The sequence below is a fragment of the Podarcis gaigeae genome (assembly GCF_964106915.1).
Source record: "Podarcis gaigeae genome assembly, chromosome: 4".
Taxonomy (NCBI): domain Eukaryota; kingdom Metazoa; phylum Chordata; class Lepidosauria; order Squamata; family Lacertidae; genus Podarcis; species Podarcis gaigeae.
The window spans coordinates 82377218-82401027 of NC_139677.1; the positions used below are offsets into that span (position 1 = coordinate 82377218).

At 44.7% G+C, this 23810-nt stretch overlaps 1 protein-coding gene and 1 long non-coding RNA gene across 6 annotated transcripts in view; one reads left to right on the forward strand and one right to left on the reverse strand.

The window, feature by feature from the left end:
• Positions 1-23810, reverse strand: part of LOC310843884 — a 190898-nt gene that overhangs the window by 165634 nt on the left and 1454 nt on the right. The window lies entirely within an intron of this gene.
• Positions 1-23810, forward strand: part of ATP8A2 (ATPase phospholipid transporting 8A2) — a 319516-nt gene that overhangs the window by 30186 nt on the left and 265520 nt on the right. For 3 of the 5 annotated variants that reach the window (XM_083736150.1, XM_083736149.1, XM_083736151.1), the window contains exon 2: positions 11091-11235. In XM_083736150.1, coding sequence (XP_083592276.1) covers positions 11091-11235 — 145 coding nt within the window. The remainder of the gene's footprint in view (positions 1-11090; positions 11236-23810) is intronic. The other 2 variants (XM_083736152.1, XM_083736153.1) reach the window with 2 other exon arrangements.

Genomic DNA, 23810 nt, shown 5'->3' on the forward strand with positions numbered 1-23810 from the left:
CTTTCTGATAGATTATCTAATTCCGCATATTCAATCATTCAAAAAAAATGATTGGGGCGGGGGGAAAGGAAGAGGGATTTCGATTTGCCTAGTGCCTTCTATCCAGAACTGCCACCCTTTCATGTATACTGTATTTCATAAAATTTCATGTATATTTCATAAAATACTGAGATGTAGCACTTGCAACTCTGTATGGCTACACAATACAGCAGGGAAAGGGCTGTGGTAGGGAGGGAACAAAGGTGTATTTTGGTACTACTTTACTCCTGAAACTTCCTCTAGTGTAAGAGACCTGAACAGCAAGTCAAGGCTGCAGTTGCAGACTAGGGCGTGGGAACATTTTGTTGCTCCAGGTCCCACATCTCTCCTTCTGTTTACATTTCTATTTGCCCTTATGCTTAGGGAAAGATGTGAATGCCAATCAGTTGTTTTAATTTCCTGCAAAAGCTGAAGGTTCCTGAAGAGGAAACAGCCTAAAAACTGCTTATATATGTATTTTAGCTGAAAGCTACGCAAGGCTGTTGTCACTCACTTAAGAAAGGTTGTTTCTCAATGCTCAGAGGCCATCTCTTCTTCTAATCTCCATGGCAGTCAAAACAAAATCCAGCCTGGGATTTAGCAAATTCTAGCTCGTATTAAAAGCAGGGAAAGAGGAGATATGATCGCCTGGGAAGTTTGCACTGTTGTGTTGCCACCCTCTGGACCTGTCATGAAGGAGGCACACAAAGAAGGGCCTCAGATGATGAGGTGGACTCATATGTCCCCTGGTACTTCGAACATCCAGGTGAAGAAGAGGATGGGAGTCCTGCAGCTTCAATATTTGTTCATCTACCTGATAAGCCACACCTCCTGAAATTCCCTATTCTGTACAAGTATTAAAGGTGCAGGAACCCCATCCTCATTTTTCCCTGGCCACCCTACACGTATTCCCCCTTTCAATTTCACCAACCCAGAAAAGCTGTCCCTTTAACTGCATTCCTCCCCCCCCCCCCCGAGATTAAAGACAACCCCCCAAATCAAATGCACATATGTTGGTATGCAGGCGTATAAAATATCTTTATGGGCTAGTAAAGTTTGTGCACTTATTTGCTAGCCCAAAGGAGCCTATGCTATTAGAATAACATATTATTTTCAATATATTTAACCTCTGTTTTTATTTGGGTGTTTCCCAGATAATTTATGGTTAAACTAGGCTCCCACTTTGGCCATTCTTAACAAACTTGCCCTTTGCGTTTATTCTCCCCCACCCCCAATGAATGCACTTACATGCATCTGTTGTGTACATTTCTTATTGTTTTGGCTAAGTGATGCATGCATAATTCTTTTAATCAGTCCCAGCAGCTGCTTAATTTCTTTTGTGTGCCATTTTAATCCTCTCCACTTTCTTTTTTATCTTGCTTGTTTGTTGTATGTTCTGGTGAGGACATGCTACTCTGTGTTTGACTTCAGTAGAGCCATGACATTTATTCCCTGCTACTCATATCCTTTAAATCAAAATTACATTGCCAGCTCTGATGGGGAGGGCATTGCAGTATGCATCTAATAATGCTATTATCCTTCAGCTGCAATTGCGGTTGCTAATTGCCAAGCATCTGCTTCACGTTAAACTCTGAGGTTGTATTTAATTTTCCTCAATCGTATTAGCGAAGCCCAACACAGCAAACACAATTGCTGTAGATATACCACCCGTTTTACATCGGTGTTTTCTGCAGCAAACCCAAGTGTGGAAATAATATCTGCCTGCATACAGGTCTTGAAACACACATGTACATAACATGGAAAATATGGTCACACCAGGGTTTTTCAAGGCATGCATACTGTTAAACCCATGTTGCTACTCATGCTTATGTATGGATGCTAAAGTACACAGTGCATTTAACCAACACGTGCTTTTAAGGATCTTTACTCTTGAGTGATGGTACGCCACAGGAAGATTAACCTACCTCACAGGGTTGTTGAGGGTATTAAACAAAGCAGTTGTGAGGACTGTAGATGCCTGTCTCCCCAGCGTGCCTTAAGGCTCCTCCTCCCCCAGGTCCTTCCCAAGCAACTTTGGCCGTTGTTGCTTCGCCCTCTTAATTTTTCTACATGTTCTGGGAGACCAGGAGAGATGGGGACTGGTTGCAGCAGCAGGGGGAGACTCCCTGGATTCTTCAGCAGCCTGACTCATCTCTGTCTCCTGTTCCCTCTCCTCTTCTGCCTCTGGTTCTGGACTGCTCTCTGCCCCAGACTCCCCTGCTCACTAAACCCTGTTGCCTCTTCATCTTCCGACACCACCTCCTCTCAGTCCTCTCCCTCTCATCACTCATCATGTTCCCACCACCAACCCCTGGCTCTGAGCCTCCTTCCCCTGGGGGTTCCCTTGGGTGTTCCCCAGCTGGTGCCTCCCACCACTCCTCTGCATGCAGCCCGTTCATGGCATAAAATAAATAAAAGTACTTTTTAATGAGCTGCAGAAGAACCAAATCATTTATCTGCTTCCCTTTCCCAACCTCTTAACATGCTCTGCTGTTTCTTTTGTACCCCAGGGATGAGGAACCTCACCCCATTCACCAGCCCTGCTTTGCACCCTCCTCAAAGGTTTTTAACTGGCTGGAAAATGTCCTGGCATTCTGATAATGCTGCTTGCTTGCCTGGATGGAAGGTAGAGAAGGACGTGTGAGTGTGAATAAACCAGTTTGCCGTACAAAAGATACAATGCACATTTGTTGGTCCGCCCACATTGGCCTCTGGCTCTGCCCACTATGGGCATGTGGCCCCTGGAAGGTTGTCCAGAAGAGAATGTTGTCCTCGGGATGGAAAAGGTTCCCCAGCCCACTTGTAGCCCCGCTTGCATGATATTAAAGGGACTTAACATGAGTGCAAGGATAAACTGTTCTGGCAGTTTGGACTATGAATATATTTGCTTTTTAACTTCTTTGTTGAGGTGGTTAGAGAGCTGAATCAGGACCTGCGAAACCAAGGCACAAATCCCTACTTGGGTGACCTTGGGCCAGTCACTGCCTCTCAGCCTAACCTAGCCCACAGGGTTGTGGGATTAAATGAGAAGCGGGAGAATCATGTACGCCAACTTGAGCTCCCTGGATAAAAAGGCAGGGTAGAAATGCAATAAAGGAATAAATTCATTGAAGCCAAAATATTATCCTCATGGTCTTCCCTATTAAGCAGTTGGTTCAGACTTTACTGCCGTCCACCGTTCTACCCAAAACATCTTCCCATAACAGCAGCAGCAGTAGCATCTGAAAACCTTTTGCCATCTGGGTCGGCGGAGAGAGGTAGCGCTGCCAGCAGCCAGTCCGCAGGAAAGTGCAGAGCTGGCATGTAGCGCCACTGTGCATTTGTGCAGAGGCACACAGCAAAAAAAAAAAAAACTTCTTTAGTGTTCAATATGGAGTTGGGAAGAGCCTTTTAAGTGGCGGGTGATAATGTTTGAGCTGGCCCAAAGGCACTTGGGATCGTGGAGTCAGTGCAGAGATGTGGGTAGTGTGTTCGGTTAGAACGAGGGAAACTTAAAAGTTTAAAAGCCTCTCTCAGCTACCAAGTTCCTTCGGTGTCCTGTAACAGCTTGGCCAGTCCCTGTCTCATGGGTTTGTTCTGAAAGCAAAAGAGCTGCTCGTGATCTTAGGTTCCGAGCTGCTGGAAATGAGGATGCTCACACAAGTACAGTGGTACCTCGGGTTACAGACACTTCAGGTTACAGACCCCGCTAACCCAGAAATAGTACCTCGGGTTAAGAACTTTGCTTCAGGATGAGAACAGAAATCATGCTCTGGCAGCAGCAGGAGGCCCCATTAGCTAAAGTGGTGCTTCAGGTTAAGAACAGTTTCAGGTTAAGAACGGACCTCCAGAACGAATTAAGTACTTAACCCGAGGTACTACTGTATGTCAAACTTATTCTTGTGGCAGAGGATGTGACTTGAACACCAGGGATGGGGAATCTGTCCCTGGAACATGCTATGCTGTGGGACTCCTCCATCCCCAGGTCAGCGATGATGGGAGTTGGAGTGCAGCAAGCACCTGTGGCTCTCCATCCCTCTCGCATACCAAGACGTGCAATAAAAACCATGCAATCTAATAGAACTGCTGCCTGTTTGATTTTTGTTTTAAACTTTGTAATTTTGTTTAAATTGTTTTCAATTAACAGTTTTTTAAAAAATACATTTAATTTTTTTGTAACCCGCCCTGGTACATTAGGGTGAAGGGTAATAATAATACTGTAATAATGATGATGGAAGATGACACCTTTCCGTCAGCCTTGGTGCCTTTAATAGCACACAAGATGTAGAAATTTGACAGATGTAGACTTCTCCTTTACAATATCTGTGTCATGGCGGTAATGGCACCTGTCAAATTTCTGGCATCGCACAGCTGTTAAAATCCACAGGAAATAATGGGCAAGATCTAGCCAAAGTGAGCCATATTGGAGTCCCACCGATTTAAAGATGTCTGTGAGTCTCTCACTGAGATTTTTACGACTCTCAAATAACTTTCTTTGGCTAGAATCATTCTCTGTTTATTTCTTTGTTTGCTGATTTTTCTCCTTAATGATCTGCAAGTGGTAACAATGAAATGCCGAAAAAGAAGAGTAAAGATAAAAATCACATCATGAACAAAATTAACACCAAACTTCAAGACAAGTTTAAAAACTGCATTGCTCATGATAAAAATATAGCTGCACACCAGAACTCTTAAGTTCTAGCAATAATGATAATATTAACAACAATAATAGTTGTTATGAATTTATTTATCACTTGCCCTTCACTTTAAGGTTCAAGGGCAAGCTACAACCATGAAAATGTCTTCTAGAACAATTTTCCAAAGTTGGAAAAGGAATTGGACGGGCAGTTCTCTTTGGACAGAGAAATCTGTAACTGGGAAGCCACCACCAAGAAGGCCCCAGATGAGCCTTCACTAACCTGGTATCCTCCTGAAGTTTTGGACTGCAGCTCCTATGAGCCCCAGTTCCTGCTGGCTGGGGCTGAGGGGAGTGTAGTCCAAAACATCTGGAGGAGAACAAGTTAGTGTAGGCTGTCCTAGATTTTACGGACCTCTCTGGAAGATCTTAATGCACACAAGGGCTTAATGGCATAATCTGAGATCTGCCAATGCTAAATGCTAATGGTACCTAGTTTTCTATTGCAGTGTATGGTGACACAGAACACAGGAAGCTGCCTCCTAGTGAGTCAGACCATTGGTCCATCTTGCTCAGTATTGTCTACACTGACTGGCAGTGGCTCTCCAGGATTCCAGACAGGAGTCTTCTCTCTGACCTTGCTGGAAGTGCCAGGGATTGAACCTGCGACCTTCTGCATGAGAGCGAGTGTGGTGTAGTGGTTAAGAGCAGTGGACTCGTAATCTGGTGAACCGGGTTCGCGTCTCCGCTCCTCCACATGCAGCTGCTGGGTGATCTGAGGCTAGTCACACTTCTCTGAAGTCTCTCAGCCTCACTCACCTCACAGAGTGTTTGTTGTGGGGGAGGAAGGGAAAGGAGAATGTTATCCGCTTTGAGACTCCTTCGGGTAGTGATAAAGCGGGATATCAAATCCAAACTCTTCTTCTTCTTCTCTTCTTCTCTACCACTGAGCTATAGCCCTCTTTCCCCACTCCCCATGGTGTTGATATTTTTCCAGAATACAGTTATTTAGCATTGCTGCTTTGATCCATCCCCGCCCCCCCAGATATGTCTGAACAATTGTTTTAAAGATCACAGACCCAAAGGCATCTGACCAAATCAACCCAAACTATTTTGCTCATCTAACACACCTCCATACCACCATGGCAATGCCCTTCTTACAGATGAATCCATGCCATGCACATCACTCCACGCTACAAGCACAGGACGAGAGTGAACAAGGCACCTTGCTCAAAGAGACACCTTTAGGCAAGGAATAGTCTAAATAATTCAAGCAGACAAATTGTTTAGTGTTCTCCATTCTAAATATAACAACATCATTAAACACTTTAGCCACTACCTTGCATATTTCCTTTGTTTTTACAAAGCCGAGCATCCAAATGCAAGCGAATTAAAACGTCAATTGTGAATTTTATCCTTCCTGCTTTTTATTATTACTGTACTTACTTTGGAGTTAAAGCACAACATTTCCCTTCCGGATTTCTAAATACGTTTCATGCTGCTTCCTGCTTATGACTGCTTTATTGCTTGTGCCAACTGAATTGCCTTAAGTGGTGGTTGCTACCTCTGCAGGCCAGGAATGATTACAGGCTCATTTTGTGGCAAAACATTGCAATTTCAGCAGCTATCAATCAACTCAAAGTGGCAGCGGTCTTATCTATCTTCTCTTAGGGATGTTACTTCTTTTTGTAAATGTTTTGAAGGGCATAGCTTTTGTCTTCATCAGCTGGGGTTAAGGTTCCCCTAGCAAAGCCAGTTGACCTGAAATTAACTAACTTGGTCTGCTTGTGTGCCTCAAAATACTCCCTAGGCAACAACCCCTCACTGGCCCCACTTTGCACTCGTGTTTTTGCCTGGCTGGAATGTATTCTATGAAAATGAACTCTGAAAATGCCACTTGGTTGCTTGGATAGAGAGATAAGTAAAGGTAAAGGGACCCCTGACCATTAGGTCCACTCGTGGCTGACTCTGTGGTTGCAGCACTCATCTCGCTTTATTGGCCGAGGGAGCCGGCGTACAGCTTCCGGGTCATGTGGCCAGCATGACTAAGCCACTTCTGGTGAACCAGAGCAGCGCACGGAAACGCCGTTTACCTTCCTGCCGGAGCGGTACCTATTTCTCTACTTGCACTTTGACTTGCTTTTGAACTGCTAGGTCGGCAGGAGCAGGGACCGAGCAACGGGAGCTCACCCCATCACGGGGATTCGAACTGCTGACCTTCTGATCAGCAAGTCCTAGGCTCTGTGATTTAACCCACAGTGCCATCCATGTCCCGGATAGAGAGATACATGAGCAAAAACTAGTCTACTGGACAGATTGGTTGGCTGGCATCTGTCTGTTTTTGGGAGATTATGGAGGAGTGCGCCTTCAGGGGCAAAGTCGAACTGTTGGGGAGTTACAGCGCCTGTTGTGGCTGTAGAGACTGATGTGGGAGAGACATGTTTTGCTGCAGCTGGGGCAGAGGAAGACATCCGGTTGTGCTGCTGCAGATGGCGTTTCTTCTCTCTACTCCTCCCTGCAGTCATTCCTCCTGGTTCTGCTGTGGATACACAACCTGACTGATAGATAGTATATTTGTTGCTCTACCTGCTTTTGCCTCTGTCTTCTCCTGTCACTGGCATGTGGTCCTCATAAAGTTGCTGAGAAGGGAATGTGGACCTCAGATGAAAAAGGACCTGCACTACATTGGCAATTGAGTTGAAGGTCAAGATAGCCCTCTTGGGGAGGCAATGGGACCCTGCACACCTTAGCAACAATGTCTTGGGTGACTTCTGTTGTGGTAGCTGATGCGGCAGGCTGAGGCATGACACCAGAGCATTGGCCGTTGTGTCCCATCTGTGAGCAGTAGTGTTCAGTATGCATTGTCATTCCCACATGCAGTTTGTTCCTTTGTCTTTGCTTTGTTTGAATAGGTGCTTCTTTGACAAACGATTGCAAGTAGATTCCTCTTTGCATGTAGGAGATAATAAGTCAATTATCTGGCCAAATACTTCCTCCACTGTAATTAGCAAATAGTCCTGTGTTAAAGTCTGTGTGAATGCTGGGCTTATAATGCTGCTTTTTATAACCCTATTTTGCTGAGGTGTTCATAAAGGGACAAATGGGAAATGATCTATAATGAAATGAAGAAAATTCTCAAGCGGACATTTGTTAAAAAACCAGAGGCTTTTCTCTTGGGCATGGTCGACCAAATGGTACCAAAGGAAGACAGAACATTCTTCATGTATGCAACCACAGCAGCAAGAATTCTACTAGCAAAATATTGGAAGAAGCAAGAACTACCCACTCTGGAAGAATGGCAGACCAAGGTGACAGAATTTATGGGATTGGCAGAGATGACCGGCAGAATCCGTGACCAGAGGAGAGAGACGGTGGAAGAGGACTGGAGAAAATTTAAAGTTTATCTTAGGAACTGTTGTAAAATTTCGGAATGCTAAAATGTCAAGGGATATAAGATAGAGAATTATAGCTGTTAAATCTTAAATTTAAATAAAATATAAAGAGAATCAGTTATGAATTGGAATGAAGGATTGCTAGAAATGCTGTCTTAAAAAAAAAAAATAAGGGTGCAGTGAAGGGAAGGCTTGGGGAAGTCGTGTTATGTATGTTATTGTATGTTATGTCTTAGTATGTTATGTTATGTCATTGTATGTTATGTTATGTTTTTATTTTGTTATATTTGTGAAAATGAATAAAAAAAATTTTAAAAAAAAAAACATAAAGGGACAAATGTTGCCATTCGAACCAGCAGCATAATGCAAGCAATAAGCTTGAAGCCAGGGAAATCACAAAAGTAACTGGGACAGCTGTATTTGTAATTTTTAAATATATCTATATTCCTGGCCCATTGATGGGGGACTAGAATTCTGAGTGAAATTTGCCCCCAAGCTGTAGGATTGTTTGTGTTTTCCTCCTTTTCTCAAAACTAAGTTAACACAGGAAATAGCCCTGCAATTAAATATTACTCCAGTGTGGCAGCATTTCAGTGGCTTTCTGCACTAGGGCAATCTTTATTTGGTTTTCAGAAAATGATTATTAGACACTCTTCAGCTGTAGACCTCCAAAGATACACCAAAATAAAACAAAGCAAAATTGAGCAGGCAGTTAAAAAGATCCAATGGAAAAATAAAAGGCCTGGCAAATAAAAGTAAGTTTTCAAGGTGGTGCTGAAAAGAAAGGCAGTGCTAGGTGACTCTTTCTGTCTACTGAAATCCATAAATGGAGTGCCACAGCTGTAAAGGCCCTGGCACTCCTCTTAATTCAGATGATAGGCTAGAGCAGGCCAGGGCCTCTGAAACTGGTCTCAACATTTGAGTGATTCCATTCAATATATCTTGCAATAGCTCTTCTCCAGCTGAATCACAATGCAACATATAACCAAGCATCACCTAGCAGAAATGGAGAAATTTTGGGCAGGGAAGGACAAGAGAAATTTGTGGCCAGATGAAGTAGTTTAAACAGGTTGGATTTCTTCTTCATAGTGCCCTTAAAACACTGTGCCTCTTTCAATGAAACAAGACCGTCTCCTTATAAATGGTAACTTCCAAATATATAATAGGTTTGGTAGTTGATATGGGGGGGGGGGAGTTTCAGTAACCAATAAACATGTGACTCTCCTTTTGTGACTTTCCCCTTTAGCAACAAGCAAGATTGACTTGACAAGTTTGACTCAACTTGAAATTAAGTTTTCTCTCCATTACATTTTGTTTACAAGCCCTGAAATAGAGTGAAGATAAACACTCCATACTAATGTCATGGATCAGTGCACTTTTCATAAGCAGCTCTGCACAGACACATTTGTTTTGTTTTTAAATCTATCGGAACAGCTCCTGCATTGTAAGTGAGGCTTGAGGTTTCAAAAGAACAGTATATTTTCGTGCCTGTTCACATCTGCCCAGAACTAAGTGCCATTGAGTTGGATGGGCCTTATTCCTGGGTAAGCATGCATGGTGGTTTTAGTCTTTCTAATTCTCTTCATGTGTCGTGTTTTATCCATTTCAGCTCATAGCTACCTATGACAGGAGCAGGCAATCTGAAAGTATTGACCAAAATTGTGTGGGTGTCAAGGAGTCGAAAACCGGGGAGATAGATACATAGGGTGACAGAGAACAGGGTGTGAAGAAAAAAATTGGTAGCAGAAAAAGTGGGAGAAAGGGGTGACAGAAAGAGAGAAAATGGAGTTCCCCATCTATTTATGGCTCTTCCCCCTCCCCACTGCCTCTGACCCCAAAATATATCTGCCATTATTCCCAGGAGAATATGGTGTATACCCCAATCCTGGTATACAGACTTGACAGTTTTGGCCTCTGTGGGATGCTCTGCATATTCGGTGAAGCTTCTCAGGCACTCCTGATGCTTTCGACCACAACTCCCATCAGCCCCAGCAAACATGGCCCGTTGAGGGATGTTCAGAGTCTTCCAAAAACTGCCGGAGAGCACTAGGTAGCGGGAAGATGCTTCGGAGGCGTCTTCTAGCCATATATCCCAAGTTACCCCGGAATCCTCCTTATGGGACCCGTTTCCCACTGGATGATTCATCGTCGGAGCTGAACATTAGGGAAGAGGCTCCCGGAGGCCAACATAATAATGGCAACATTTTTTTTTTAAATCGCGCCACTCGCTCGCTTTGCTCTGCTGTCCCTTCCCAAATGTTTGTTACCCCTTTCCGGTTTCTTGGGGGGAGGGCGCGCGCTTCCACCTCTTTCCTTCTGAGGCCACGGGTGGATCTGCCACACGATCTAGTTCCGCCCTAAACCGGGTGGTAACAAACCCACCACGTGCACCCCACCCTCCCGCGTCGCTTGTAAAGCTCCACACCATACAAACCAGGCGCCCGGAAAAACAACAACTAAGCGACGCTTTTCTACTTCTGCTGCCCGGGAGCTCGAGACTGCAGCCGCCGGCGATCAATAAGTGGGTGGACTCGCGACTCCTTCGGTTGCCGTGACTTTGATTCTTGTTTATTCTTCGCCGCCTGCGAGCGCGGCGCCTCCCTCCCTCCGTCTTTCCAGCAGCCAGCCGCGCTTCTGGGTGCGAGGCGTTTGTGTGTGTGTATGCGCGCGCGTGTGTTTGTGTCGCGGGGAGGTTTCGGCTGCTTTGCGCGCACATGCACGCGCGCGTCTGGGGACAGAGCTGGAAAGCAACAGGGAGGCAGGGAGGCATACAGGCTGCTGTTGCTGTGATCCTGCTTCTCCAGGGCCACTTTGCAAAGGCTGCTCGAGGAGGAGGAGGAGAAGGAGAAGGCAAGCTGCCACCGAGGCGGCTCGCTAGAGATGCGCGCGGCGTGATGCTAGCTGCTGCTGCTGCTGCTGCTGCGTGCCGCCGCCTCCTCCTCGTCCGCCGCGCCTCTCTCCTTCTGTATCTTTCCTTCTGCTAACTGATTCCTTTCCCCACCCACCCCTTTCCCCCACCCTCTCTTCTCTTCTTTTGCTTGGCTGCTGCTGCCTGCTGCCGGCAGGACCCATTTGCTCCTCTTCGGGCTACAAGAAGGCAGATGATGAGATGTCCGGGGCCACGTCCTCTGCGGACCAGGAGGAGGCAGCAGCCCGCACCATTTACTTGAACCAGCCCCAGCAGAGCAAGTTCCACGACAACCGGGTCAGGTAAGGGGAAGGCGCACCAGGGGGAGAGAGAGAGAGAGAAGCAGAGTGAACTGTGTGGGAAGTGAGTGCTCTGGATTGATCATCCAAATGGGCCAGGAAAGAAGTTAAGCTTGCTGGGAGTGGCTCCCTGACTTTGACTCCATCCTACAGCTCTCAGGCACAGTGGTCTTGTTTTTTTTGCCAGAGGTCCACTTTGATAAAAGTATTCATGTTGTGGTGATGGAGACTGGCAAAGCTTCCATTCACAAACCCAGCGTCCCAAAGTGGCAGAGTTGCCGAGTAAGAGGCAGCATTTGCCAGCCATTTCTGATTCCCTAATCCAGAGGTGATTTAACCTGAAATGTTTCCAGCGGTTGCTGAACTACAACTCCCATCACCCCCAAGCATTAGCAGTGCCGGTTGGGGCCAGTGGGAGTTGCAGTTCGGGATCTGGAGGTGCTCTGATTCACTACATGTTAGCTGGTGGGTCTGGACCTACTAGTGGGTCACAGCCTGGTGCAAAGTGGGTCGCAAGAGGAACGCTGCCACCATGCAACCATAGGGCAAAAGATTAAGAAATGGGTCCCCAAATGCACCTTTGTGTCAAAGGTTGGTCCTGAGTCCGGAATAGTTGACTTAAAAAAAAAAAAATATTAAAGTTTTCTCAGTGTACAAAGGTATGCACAATGTCTTTTTTCAAGTTACATTTTCCATAGGTCATTTCATTTGTTGAGACATTAGGGAGAAAGGGGGTGGAGGGGGGAAAGGCGAGTGGGAATAGTTGACTTTTGAAGCATGATGTGGTTGGTTGGGAGGAGTAGAGGCCTAACTGCAACACAGGAACATATAATTGGGAAGATGTCGTGGTTTATGCTTGCACCTGTCCACACCAGGCTGATTTCTGGTGTTGCTGCTACAAGGGAGGGTTGTTTGTTTGTTCCATCTTGGCTCTGGCCCATGCTGAAGCTGTGCCCTTTGAGCCACAACAATAGCTGTGTAAGTCGAGTGAGTAACAAGCAGTGGCAGGCAAGGACCCAGTGTGCTCCTCCTGGCCAGAGCAGTCAAGAAAGGAAGAGAAGGTCAGTGGCAGGTGATGGATAATAGGCTCTTATTTGCAGGAGAATAAGGCGAGAGGCAGTAACAGGTGGGGCACAATGGTGAGAGATCAGTTACCAGCCATCGTACAGCGGCTCTCTCAGCAAGACAATTACAAGGCCTAATAATGGATGGCACTGTTGGCAGCTCCCGTACCAAGGAGAGAGATTACAGCTGTGCCGAGCTTGATTTTTGGTGTCTCAAAGGGTGCGGGAATATGCCATGCGCGTGAACGTAATAAGCATAATGCATCAGCCTTGTTCGTGCACTTACTCACTTCCATACAGTAGCAGGAGCAGAGTCATGCTTTAGACCTCATGTTGCATCCCAGTCCTACCCTTAGGCAGAGTCAGGCAATCTCATCAGGTGGCAGATACTGAGGGGCAGAAGGGAGAGCAATGGTAGACCCTCTGGCCATTCCTCCCAAGCCCTCTGGTAATTCTGTTAAGAGATTAGAGCAGTGTGTGTGTGCCACAAAGCCTGTCATGCCCCTCGCCAAAAACTAGTGGGACCCCCTAAGCCGCACTCAGGTGCAGCGGAGGATGCTGTTGGGAGCCACCCAGAGTGGCTGGAGAAACCCAGCCAGATGGGTGGAGTATAAATAATAAATTATTATTATTATTATGCTGTCCCATCACCAGTGTTGAAGGAAGATTAAGCAGTCTGACAAATACTGATTCTTCCAGGTGTCAGGCAGGGGTCTTTTTCATCACCTGAAACCTAAGCCTCATTTTTCCTAAATAATTGTATGTTGAGTAAAGTAATGGAGAGAGTCATCACATAGATCAGTAGACGCAGTTAGGTCTGTGGTTAGAGAAACCATAGATCAAACTTGTTCCCAACCCATAGCTTTCCATACATCATATTGGGACAACATACTGGGTTAGTTGTAGATAAAAGCTTTGTGACATACCTGCAAATGTAGAAAGGGGCCCTTACAATGTTGTAAATCAAAGTCTGTTCCAGTGAACTCAGTGTGAAATTAGTTTTCAGAACACCGCCAGCAAAAATAAAATATCTGTCCATGTGACGCTGACACATAAGCTTATGCTCATATACTGTGCTAAAGAATGTAATGTTACCATCTCCCCTTTTCCACCCCTCTCACTTCTTCTACAACCCTATATTGCCTGTACAGTAATGTCTCTGAATATGACTGACTTCTTTGAATGATACTATGACTTGAAAACAGTCTCAGTATATTCTATTGCTACCCAAGAAAAACTCAATAAAGACATTAAAAAAAAAGAAGCTAGTAGAATTGGAGCCAATGTCCCGTCTTTTTCCACCTTGGTGGTGCTTTCAGTGATAAATACAGTAATTTGTAATTTGGGCAGAGAAAGGGAGGGGAAACCCCATCATCATAAAGCTTTGCTTTGGACAGCGAGCTTTAAAAATCCAATCAAGGCAAAGTAAGCAGTGTGTTGGTTGAAGACTTTTAACAGCCCTAATAAACAGCAAGGCTTTGATCAGCAGGCTCCTCGTTGTGTTTCGAAGTGGTTATAGCTTCAATTTAAGGAGATCAGCAACAATTTGACAAAGTGCCTCAAAATAATTTATGCAACCGAATTATGCAAGGAAGATTTAATGTAATAGGGTGATGGCTCTTTGGCACACCCTGAGAGCCTGACAAAACACAATGTCGTTCCTGGAATTAAAGATGGTGTGGATGGATTTTCAAAGTGCAAGTGGAAAGCGGGAGGAGGTGGTCCAGGTTTGTGTCCCAACCTTGTGTGTTAGGGGGCTTTAACCCTTTGCTCCCTGCTGTTATCCTGATCTGGATCAGGCCCATCTCCACTAGAAAAAGTGAATGGGTCCCCCCATGGGTGTAGCAGCTCCATTCGATCAACTCTGTCTAATAGTCAAGGGTAGGGCATTCCATTGGGGAGATGCCACAACAATAAAAGCCTGATTCCTACATTGTGTGGAGCAGACCTCCTGTTAAAATGGTTATGGATGGGAGGCCCTCACCTGCAGTGATTGACTAGGCATATAAGGGGTGAGACTTTCAGGCATCAAGAGAATTGCCTTTTTGAATTTTCTCCCAACACTTAGCTGAAACCTGATTACCACCAACTTTCACCAGTTAGTTCTAATTCTGTCTTCTGAAACAACAGAGAACAAATAATGCTCCTCCACTTATTTGAGATGTGTTTTGTCTAGGAAGCTTTCCATGACTTGGTTCCTGGGGTTTGCCCCATTGTAGTTAAGAACTAGTTTACTGACTCACTTTCTCAGCTTTGTCTTACTGTGATTATACTCGCATATAAACATTACATTTAAAACAACAGGATTACTTTTTTCCAACTTGGGTTATTACTAATCTGTCTGAAACTCTCTTGAAAATAATGTGAATCCTCTCTACTCCCTGAAACAAAGCAGTGTGGTTAAGGCCGCAATGTTATGCACACTTACCTAAGAGTAAGGACCCATCTGTACCATACATTTAAAGCATCATCATACCACTTTAAGCAGACATGGCTTCTCCAAAGAACCCTGGGAATTGTAGTTTGTTAAGAGGGATGAGCATTGTTAGGAGACTCCTATTCCTCTTATAGAGCTATAATTCTCAGAGTGGTTTGACAATCGCCCTTCCTAGGGAACTCTGGAAATTATAGTTCTATGAAGGGAATGGTCTCCTAATAAATCAGCTCTCTTAACCAGTAAGTCAGCAAGTCCCACTGGATTTAGTGAGGCTTTCTTCCTGGTGTGTAGGTAGAGGGTGGTATTCAACTGAATTTTACTCTAGAGGAGATCCATTGACTCCATTAATTTCTCTGGGTCTGCTCTGAGTAAACCCTGGTTGAATTCCACCCATAGGAGTGCAGCTTTAAGCAGGAACTTAATTTTCTCCTGCTGAAATCAATGGAAGTTTGAATTGTTTCACTTTGACCAGATCATGCCTTATATAAATAACGTGCACAATTTTCTGATCTACTGATTATCTGAACATTTTGGATAAATGATCCTCTTAGGCTTTTAAGGGCTGTGCATTTGCTCATACAGCAAAATATTTCTGTACTGCTTGACAAGTGGGAGATGGCAGATGCCCATTTAAAATTATGTCTACAGAATGTTATTTTTTATTCTGACTTACCGTGATCTTGTAGTATGTTTGAACAGCTTTAGTTGTTTTTATGTTTCCTTCCTTCCTGCTTATTGCATCTTGGTTTAGACTAGCCTTCGCCAACTTGGTGCCCTCCCCATGTTTTTGACTACAACTCCTATCAGCCTCACTTGACATGGCTGCAGTTGTCACCTGAAAACATCAGAAAGGCAGCTGCTTTGGGAAGGCTGGCTTTAGGTATTAGCTACCTTACCTTATTGTTAGTAATGCTTTTTAGAGGAGTGTTCTTCAGTCCTGGATACTTTGGTGATTCAGGACTACAACTCCCATCAACCTCAGCCAACTTAGCCAACACCCAAGGATGATGGGAACTGTAGTCCAACACCAGGGAATCCAAGAGTGTTGAAGAACACTCTTCTAGAGATCCTTTTGGTGTACAAACTGCTTTGTAAATATTATCTAATAGATCCTCCTGTACACCTTGTGAGGCATGATGGGAGATTTACTTATCCTAAGTTACCCACAGAGGTTCACGGCTTACCAGGGATTTGAACCTGGTTTCCTCACTGCCAAGCAGGAAATGCTAAATTTCCCATAGAAAGTTAGAGATCGTGTTCAAGTCAGGCTCATAGCTTGTGTGTGTTTGCATTTTTGAAGTGGGTGCCCCAGAAGGCTTAAACTGGACATCAGAGGAAGTCGTGGAAATGTAGTAAACTCTTAGTAGGATGGTTACGGCTGGAAAGGCTTTGAAGGTCAGCCAGTGCAGCTCTTGGCACAGACTTTGCACAGAGACAGGCTCCTTCTCTTTTGCACCCTTCTTAAAGAAAAAAAGAGTAGCTAGCAAGATGTGTAGAGACCTCAAGAAGACATAGGGAAGTGCCCAGGGCCCATCTCTCCAGGGCAGACTGCATAGGGTTAAATCATGGGAATAGCTAAGTTGGCTTGAACTTGGTTTGTGGACCTTGTGTTGTCTTCCCCCCTGTTGTATGCATTGTGGGGTGCTCCCAGGCTGTTGATATTTTGAGTGGGATTTAGTCACATATCAAGTATTTCAGATTGTATAATTAAAGTTGATTTGGATCTCCTGCACAACAAACATCCTCTCCCCCACCCTTAAAAAACCCCAGACTTTTGCAATATGGAAAGTGATGAGAAGATGAACTGGAAAGTGTGGGATAACGTTTCCTTGATGCAACATCGTCTAGCCTCCCTGCAAACAAATTAGGGTGTATGCTCAATAAACAGATTATCTGGAAGTGACTGCATGGTGCAAGCCTATGCATGTCTGCTCAGAAGTAAGCCCAATTAATTTGAATGGGACTTACTCCCAAGTAAGTAGGTATAGGATTGCAACATTAGCCGCGGTCTCCCTCTCTTTTGCGATTCACCATTAGGGAAGGGTGGGACCACACAGACAGCATGTTGTGCATGCCGTAAGAGCGCATTGCAGTGAAGGGAATGGGAGGCAGAAAGGCCAGGAGACCATTGTTGCAGCCTCAAAAGAGGCTGGCAATGATGATCTTTTTTTATCTGCTTGTTTGGAAGTTCTTTGCAAAGTGCATCATTATGTGTTGAGCACAGCAGGAGATTTGCTCTGATAAACAAAGAAACACACAAGCAGGAGCTTTAACAGTTTTTAATCTGAGAAAATATGCATTCCTGATGCTTGATTTCGTATTCTTTCTATTTTTACCAAGGAAAAACAGAAGCCACCACAGTTATTCTTTTATTACAGATTTAAGTGGTTTACTGGCTGCAGAGGCACTGAGATGAAAACACACACCTCATATTCAGATGTGCCCTGGGAACAATGAAATGGATAAAGCAGTGCTACATAAGCCATGCTATATTTGAAAGACAAGTGATGTGTGTGAGAGAAAGAGACAGAGGGAAACAGGCGAATACTGCAAGCAAGACGATGCCGTTTTTGACCGTAATGCAATTTTAATAGTTAATTGGACTCTTTGCAAACAGTAGCAATAAGTGACAAATATTGGAAGCTATAATTATGGGTGTTATGGTTTTCGCTTCAAGAACTTTAGCTTCTGCTTGTTAGTTTTAGCAGTAAGACACTGAAACTCGGTGAGTGACCTAGAGGGCCAGTCACTATCTTTCAGGGTAACCAACGCCACAATGCTGTTGTTGTCGTCAGATTTAAATGGGAGATCTTGTGAGTGCCACCGTGAGTTAGAAGATGGTATAATCATACAAGGTCAACAGTTCGAATTCCCGCAACGCGGTGAGCTCCCGTTGCTCGGTCCCTCCTCCTGCCAACCTAGCAGTTTGAAAGCACGCCAAAAAGTGCAAGTAGATTAATAGGTACCACTCAGGCGGGAAGGTAAATGGCATTTCTGTGCGCTGCTCTGGTGTTGGTGTTCTGTTGCATCAGAAGCGGTTTAGTCATGCTGGCCACATGACCCGGAAAAACTGTCTGTGGAGTGGACAAATGCCGGCTCCCTTGGCCTGTAAAGCGAGATGAGCGCCACAACCCCAGAGTCGTTCGCAACTGGTCTTAACTCTCAGGGATCCCTTTACCTTTACCTTACAATCATACAAATAAATATGACCATTCCATCAGTAGCACGGTTAGATGTCAGACCCCAGCAAGCGAATAAACAATGCAGAATTAAACTATGGCATTCACCATGGCTCCAGTTTGGAAGGCTTTCAAAAGGGATTCAACAAATTGATGAAGAATAAGGAACTACCAAGAACTGCTGGTCAGGGCGGCTATGTATTGACTCCAGCCTCAGAGTTTGTGTACCACTAAATTCCAGTTGCTAGAGAAAAGAAGCTGGAGAGAACTATTTCTCACCTCTCCTGCTTGGGGGCTTCCCAGTGACTGGCCAACGTGGAAACAGAATGCTGAACCAGATAGGCTGGATCCAGTAGGGCTCTTTGTACCTGGGGTTTTTGTCCAAGATTGCCGTTTCCTCGTGGCAAATAAGGCACTCATGGGCTCAGAGCAGTGTGCACAGGGTTAAACAGTCCTGTGAGGTGGTTTGTGCTGGGAAAACCTAGTTGAAGAATATTCCTTCATAGGAATGCTGAATGCAGTTTGTGGCCCTTTGGATTGCAGTTCAGTGGGCAGGGGCGGAGGAAGGGGGGGCAGGCCACCCTGGGTGGCACCACTGAGGAGGGTGACAAAATGCCAGGCGGCACTCACCGCAGGACCTGCAGCACACCCGAGCCACATGTCTCTCCTGGGTGTGACGCGGTAGCCTGGGCGCCTACAGGCTCCATGCTGCTCCAAACAATCCACCCTCCACCTGCCCTTCAGCTGGAGGGTGGCTGAGTGGGAGAAGGCAGGCAGACTTCTCAAAACATCCTGCCCCAGCTCGTCATACCCCATGGGCGGCTGGCCCCACCTCTTGGTGCAGGGCACGCACGCTGCCCCAGGCACCCGATTGGCTTGCTCCGCCACCAGCAGTGGGCTATCATGCTGTGGCCTCATGTCTGCTCCAACGCATTCCCTTCGCTGTGGTGCAACACTAAGCTGCCCAGGTATTAAGAATTGCCCCTTTGCTTCAGCATCTAGCAGCAGCTCTGCACAGAATCCTGCCGTGAGAGATTTTGTGGAAAGATGACGTGGTGGATTTTGACACAGAAACATTAAAAAAAGAAATGAGGATGAAGCGTAGTGCCAGAAACTGACAGCGCTAAAAAAAGATACCAAGGTATTTGTGTGCCTTCACAAATGGGGGAAAGTTGTGTAGATTTATGTTAAGGGATTAACAACAGAATTAGCATTCTGCTAATGTCCAATCCAGTCAGCGGCTTTGCTGCTTAGCCAGTTTGTAGGCCTCAAATAAATAAATAAATACTTTTTCAAAGCAGGTGTTGGTATGCATTTACTCCCAAACACCTGCCAAATAAAATCCACATGCAAGGTGCAAATAGAACAGTTGTAAAATACTGTTCGGTTTAAAGAATTGTCATTGGAACAGGGGAAGCTGCCCTGTTCAGAGACACCATTGACCCATTTAGGTCAGTATTGTTGTGGGGTGTTGGTGTGGGCATTGAGCTTGGCAGCTTTTGCATGCAAAGGAGATGGTCTAGCACTGAGCTAAGGCCCTTCCCCAATGCAGCCCATGATGATCAAGGATGTTATTTGAGAATGAAATTCACGCAGAGGGCAAGCACCTCTGTGACAGATGAGGGAGAAAGGAGTCAGGACCAATTTAAATGATTAAAACAAACATTCTAACATATTTTTGCTTGTGCAGATTCTAGGGATGATGGAGAGCCCTTTGTCTTACAGTTTTATAGATGTGTTGAGAAAATGAATATGTGGTTGAAAATGTAGAAGATGGGCAAATAAAATGAACAGGGGGCTGGAGCCACGAGTAGCCAGCAAGTACATCAGCATGAAGCGAGCATAGCTAGTGGAAGGCACAGCCTTTGAGAGGCACAATCCATCATTTGGTGTGTGAGTCACTGCAGTGGTGATCACCGTCACAGTGACGCCATCAGCCATGCATTTGGTGTCACTGTAGATGCAGCCTGCACACTTACAGATGTGCATGCTTTGGAAAAAATGTGTATGTGAGCAGGAGCATCACCAATCAGGGGGCCTCTACATGTGGACAAGCACCATATGTACCTAGATGGGCAGAACTGTATGTATGCTTTTTAAAAATAATGGTTTCATTTTGCAAATTGCAGCCCAGAAAGAAGAACAACAAAAAAGCAATCTCATGTTTCACTGTTACAGTGCATGATTGGAAAGAAGTGATAAGCGTTTAAATCAGATAAACAATAGACAAAACAGCTATCTGATAAAGCCCCTCCGAAACCCAGTGTGGGTCTCTGGAGGTCGTGAACTCTCAAGAAGTTATGAAAGTTAGGAACAGAAACCAAACCATGTCAAACTAATTAGATGCAGTTTGGTCCCTTGCTTTCCACCCGTATCACCTGCTGGATCTTTCCATGAGAGCAAGAGTCAAACACGCTTATACCAACTTGCATTAAAATAAACTCAGAGGAGGTTTCCGGCCTCTGGCTGTTGTTGATCCGGCTGCAACCAAGAGGAACAATTAATAAGATATTTATGGCTGAGTTTGGGGCCGGTGAAAATAGAGAGAAGAGCTAAAGGGGCTGCTTTTGGGATGATCTGGTTAGCTATTTTAGAAACATGACCAAAGATTGAATCCCAAGAGCTAGAGATGTTGGGCAAAACCACTACATCTGGGGGGCAGGAGCCTCAGTCTGAGCATCCATCCCTCCCAAGCACTCAGGATACATATGCATGGTGTTCCCTTCCCACTGATGCCACTGCATGAAACATTTATTGAGCACGTAATTGTGGGAACATCTATATGCCCCTGTATCCTTTCTAGACTGTGTCCTGGGTTGTGGCATCCAAAGTCTTGACAGGGCTGGGCTCTAGTAGGTAAGCAGATATTGGTAAGCAGATTGTGGGACACCACTGGAAGTCTGCAACTAGTTGCCTAGTTTAGCATTGTATTTTCACCAGCATCATGGAGTTGCTATTTGGATTTTTTCCCCCCAGGCACCAGCATATTTGGGTTGCCTTGGACCTGCACATGAACTTCCTCCACTGTGTACAGCCACACAGGTGGTTAGTGTGTTCATCTTTTTGACAGTGGATGGGAGGAACTAATCCCAGGCATTCTCTCCATCCCCACTCGTCTCCATCAGGGGATCAGCATTGCCAGAAGTGGTGGGGCTGGCCATTGGGACTGATCTGTACATATGCAGATCTTCCATAGAACAGAGGTTGTCATGGTTGGTTTCTAAAAACAGAACATTAAAAATACAACTCCAGAGGGGTCTCCAGAACTGAATGGAAATGTAGTACTTTCAAGTTAAGCTTAGCTCTTAGGGGCAAGCAGTTGCAAACTCAGTAACACCAGACAATTCTCATAAGTACTCAGTATTTAATTGGAATGCAAGGCAACCTGGCACCATGAAATGCTGCAAGACCGGTATTCTTATAGGAGCATGTGATATAGGGATTAGGGCAGTTGGTAGGGGGGGACGCGACTAATCTTAGTCCAAAATAGAAAAGAAAAAAAGCTGATATGTGTGAGATGGTTGTTTTTGCTCTCTTTTTTAAGTGTTAGGTCTAGGTAACTCACGTTTTTCACCTTTGGCTACAGCTTCATGAATTTAATACTTTCCATTTTCTGTGAAATGCTTGTATCAGGAGGTAGAACACAGGTGTGTCTCACAGTAAGTTGATTCCATCGTTTTAAAAAGAAGAGCTACACATGCAGTTCTTTTATGCTGAGGTAGAATCACAACAGGCATCGCGAGCAAGGCAAAACCCTTATCAAGGCCTAACAAACTTATGCTGGCTCCTACTCTGTAACTTTTTCAGTGCCAACTGAATGCTTTTTCTCTTTTGGCTGGCGTTAGTATAATAGGATGTCCAGATTGAAGGATTGTAATATATATATTTAAAGGATTTTAGTATTAAATTGTATTTGCTTTATCTGTCTGTATTATTTATCATGGCCAGCCCTGAGATCCTACAGGGTAGATTATAACCCTTTTAAATAAATTAATTGAAGAGAAACATTTCCTTTTAAAAATCCTTCAGGAAGTACAAATAAATACCTGTTACTGAGCCATCTTTTTATTTGAATTGGAGTGTGTCCTGGCAGCAGAAACACCTACTTGACTAGGCAGAAGACTCTGAAAAACACCCCCCATCGTCGGTCAGTTTTTATCCTTTTGCTGAAACTGTTAGACGTCACATGGTGCTATTGTTTTTATACCATCAACAGCACCTGGCTTTTCAAATCCATCATTATGAGACTAGTATCCTGCTGCTTATACACCTGCCTTTTTTTTTTTTTTTAAAGTGACCTGCTTTAAGAACAATTGTGGCTTGAAATATTGGATGAATACTTAGACATCTTTATCAAACAGCTTAAAAAACAGCACCTGTGCTTTGCTTACTTTTTCCACATCTGTTGATAGGGTGGTGCGATTTTAGAGTGATAAATTGATACTGTTGCTTCCAGACCATTTACAGGAAGGCCTCTGGCAAACAGGAATGTCATAACAATGATATTGCGCCGTGGGTTCACCTTGACAACATGCAATGGGCCTGAGGCAGACAATAGCATGTTCTTTGTGAAGTTTGCACAGCTTCCCACAATGGTTCCACTTGGTCAGTCTTCGTAGCTGGTGATAAATTAATAACTGAAAATTTTACTCAACAGCCTGTTATTCTTCCTACTATTCTTCTCATTTAAAAGTAAAGCCAACCTACCAAGTGCTTCCTTTTTGTTTGGTTTAAAGGATGCGTCACTATGTGTGTGTGTGTGTGTGTGTGTGTGTGTATAAAATTTGCAAACATATGATAAGACAGGTGACTAGTCGAAAGTAAACCTTGCCTGTATCATGAAAAATCCACCAGAAATAGTTTCATGCACTCATCAAAGTCCTTCTTCCTCCTTATTTTCAGACATCATGATATATCACTATATCGTGATGTTTAGCTGGTGATACATCGCAATGTTGAAAACCAGATATGGCCCAGCCCTACATAGTAGTCAGCACGGCAGATATATATACAGTGGTACCTCGGGTTACGTACGCTTCAGGTTACATACGCTTAAGGTTACAAACTCCACTAACCCAGAAATAGTGCTTCAGGTTAAGAACTTTGCTTCAGGATAAGAACAGAAATCTGGTTCCGGTGGCGCGGCGGCAGCAGGAGGCCCCATTAGCTAAAGTGGTGCTTCAGGTTAGGAACAGTTTCAGGTTAAGTACGGATGTCCGGAATGAATTAAGTACTTAACCTGAGGTACCACTCTGTGTGTGTGTGTATATATATGTGTGTGTGGGAACTTCCTCTCTGCCCAGAACATTGGAGGCTAGACACCACACCCCCTCTACAGTATTTATAGGAACTCAAACATTGAGATCCCGCTTTGTTCCAGTAACAAGAAGCCGAAAGCACCAGCCTGAAGATGACGAGTGAGACCTCGTCGAAACGTCGCCTAGACACCCCAACTTTTACACGGGAAGACACCCGAGGACACCAAAACCTGCATTCCTGTACCCGTGAAAATCTACGAAAGCATATATATATATATATATATAATGCGCATGCGCGCGCACACACACACACACACACACATATATATATATACGCTCAATTTGGATGAGAAAGTGGACTTCTGGCCAAGATGGTGCATGAAAAGAGGCTGTTTGCTGTTATTGGATGAGAAAATCCATCCTTTTCTTGGTACACCATTTGGATTATCCAGACACAAAATGTTAATGATTATAGTGAGGAGAACACACTGCCCTGCTTGAAGGAAGGGAATTTCAGGTTGCTGTGTTTTGTAAGTTGTTGATAAACGTCAATTGAGAAATGTGTGATTGTAGTACTGCTGTGCTTTCTGAAATACCATCCTTTGGGGACTCTAGACTTCTTCCCCCTTCGGCTTGTTGT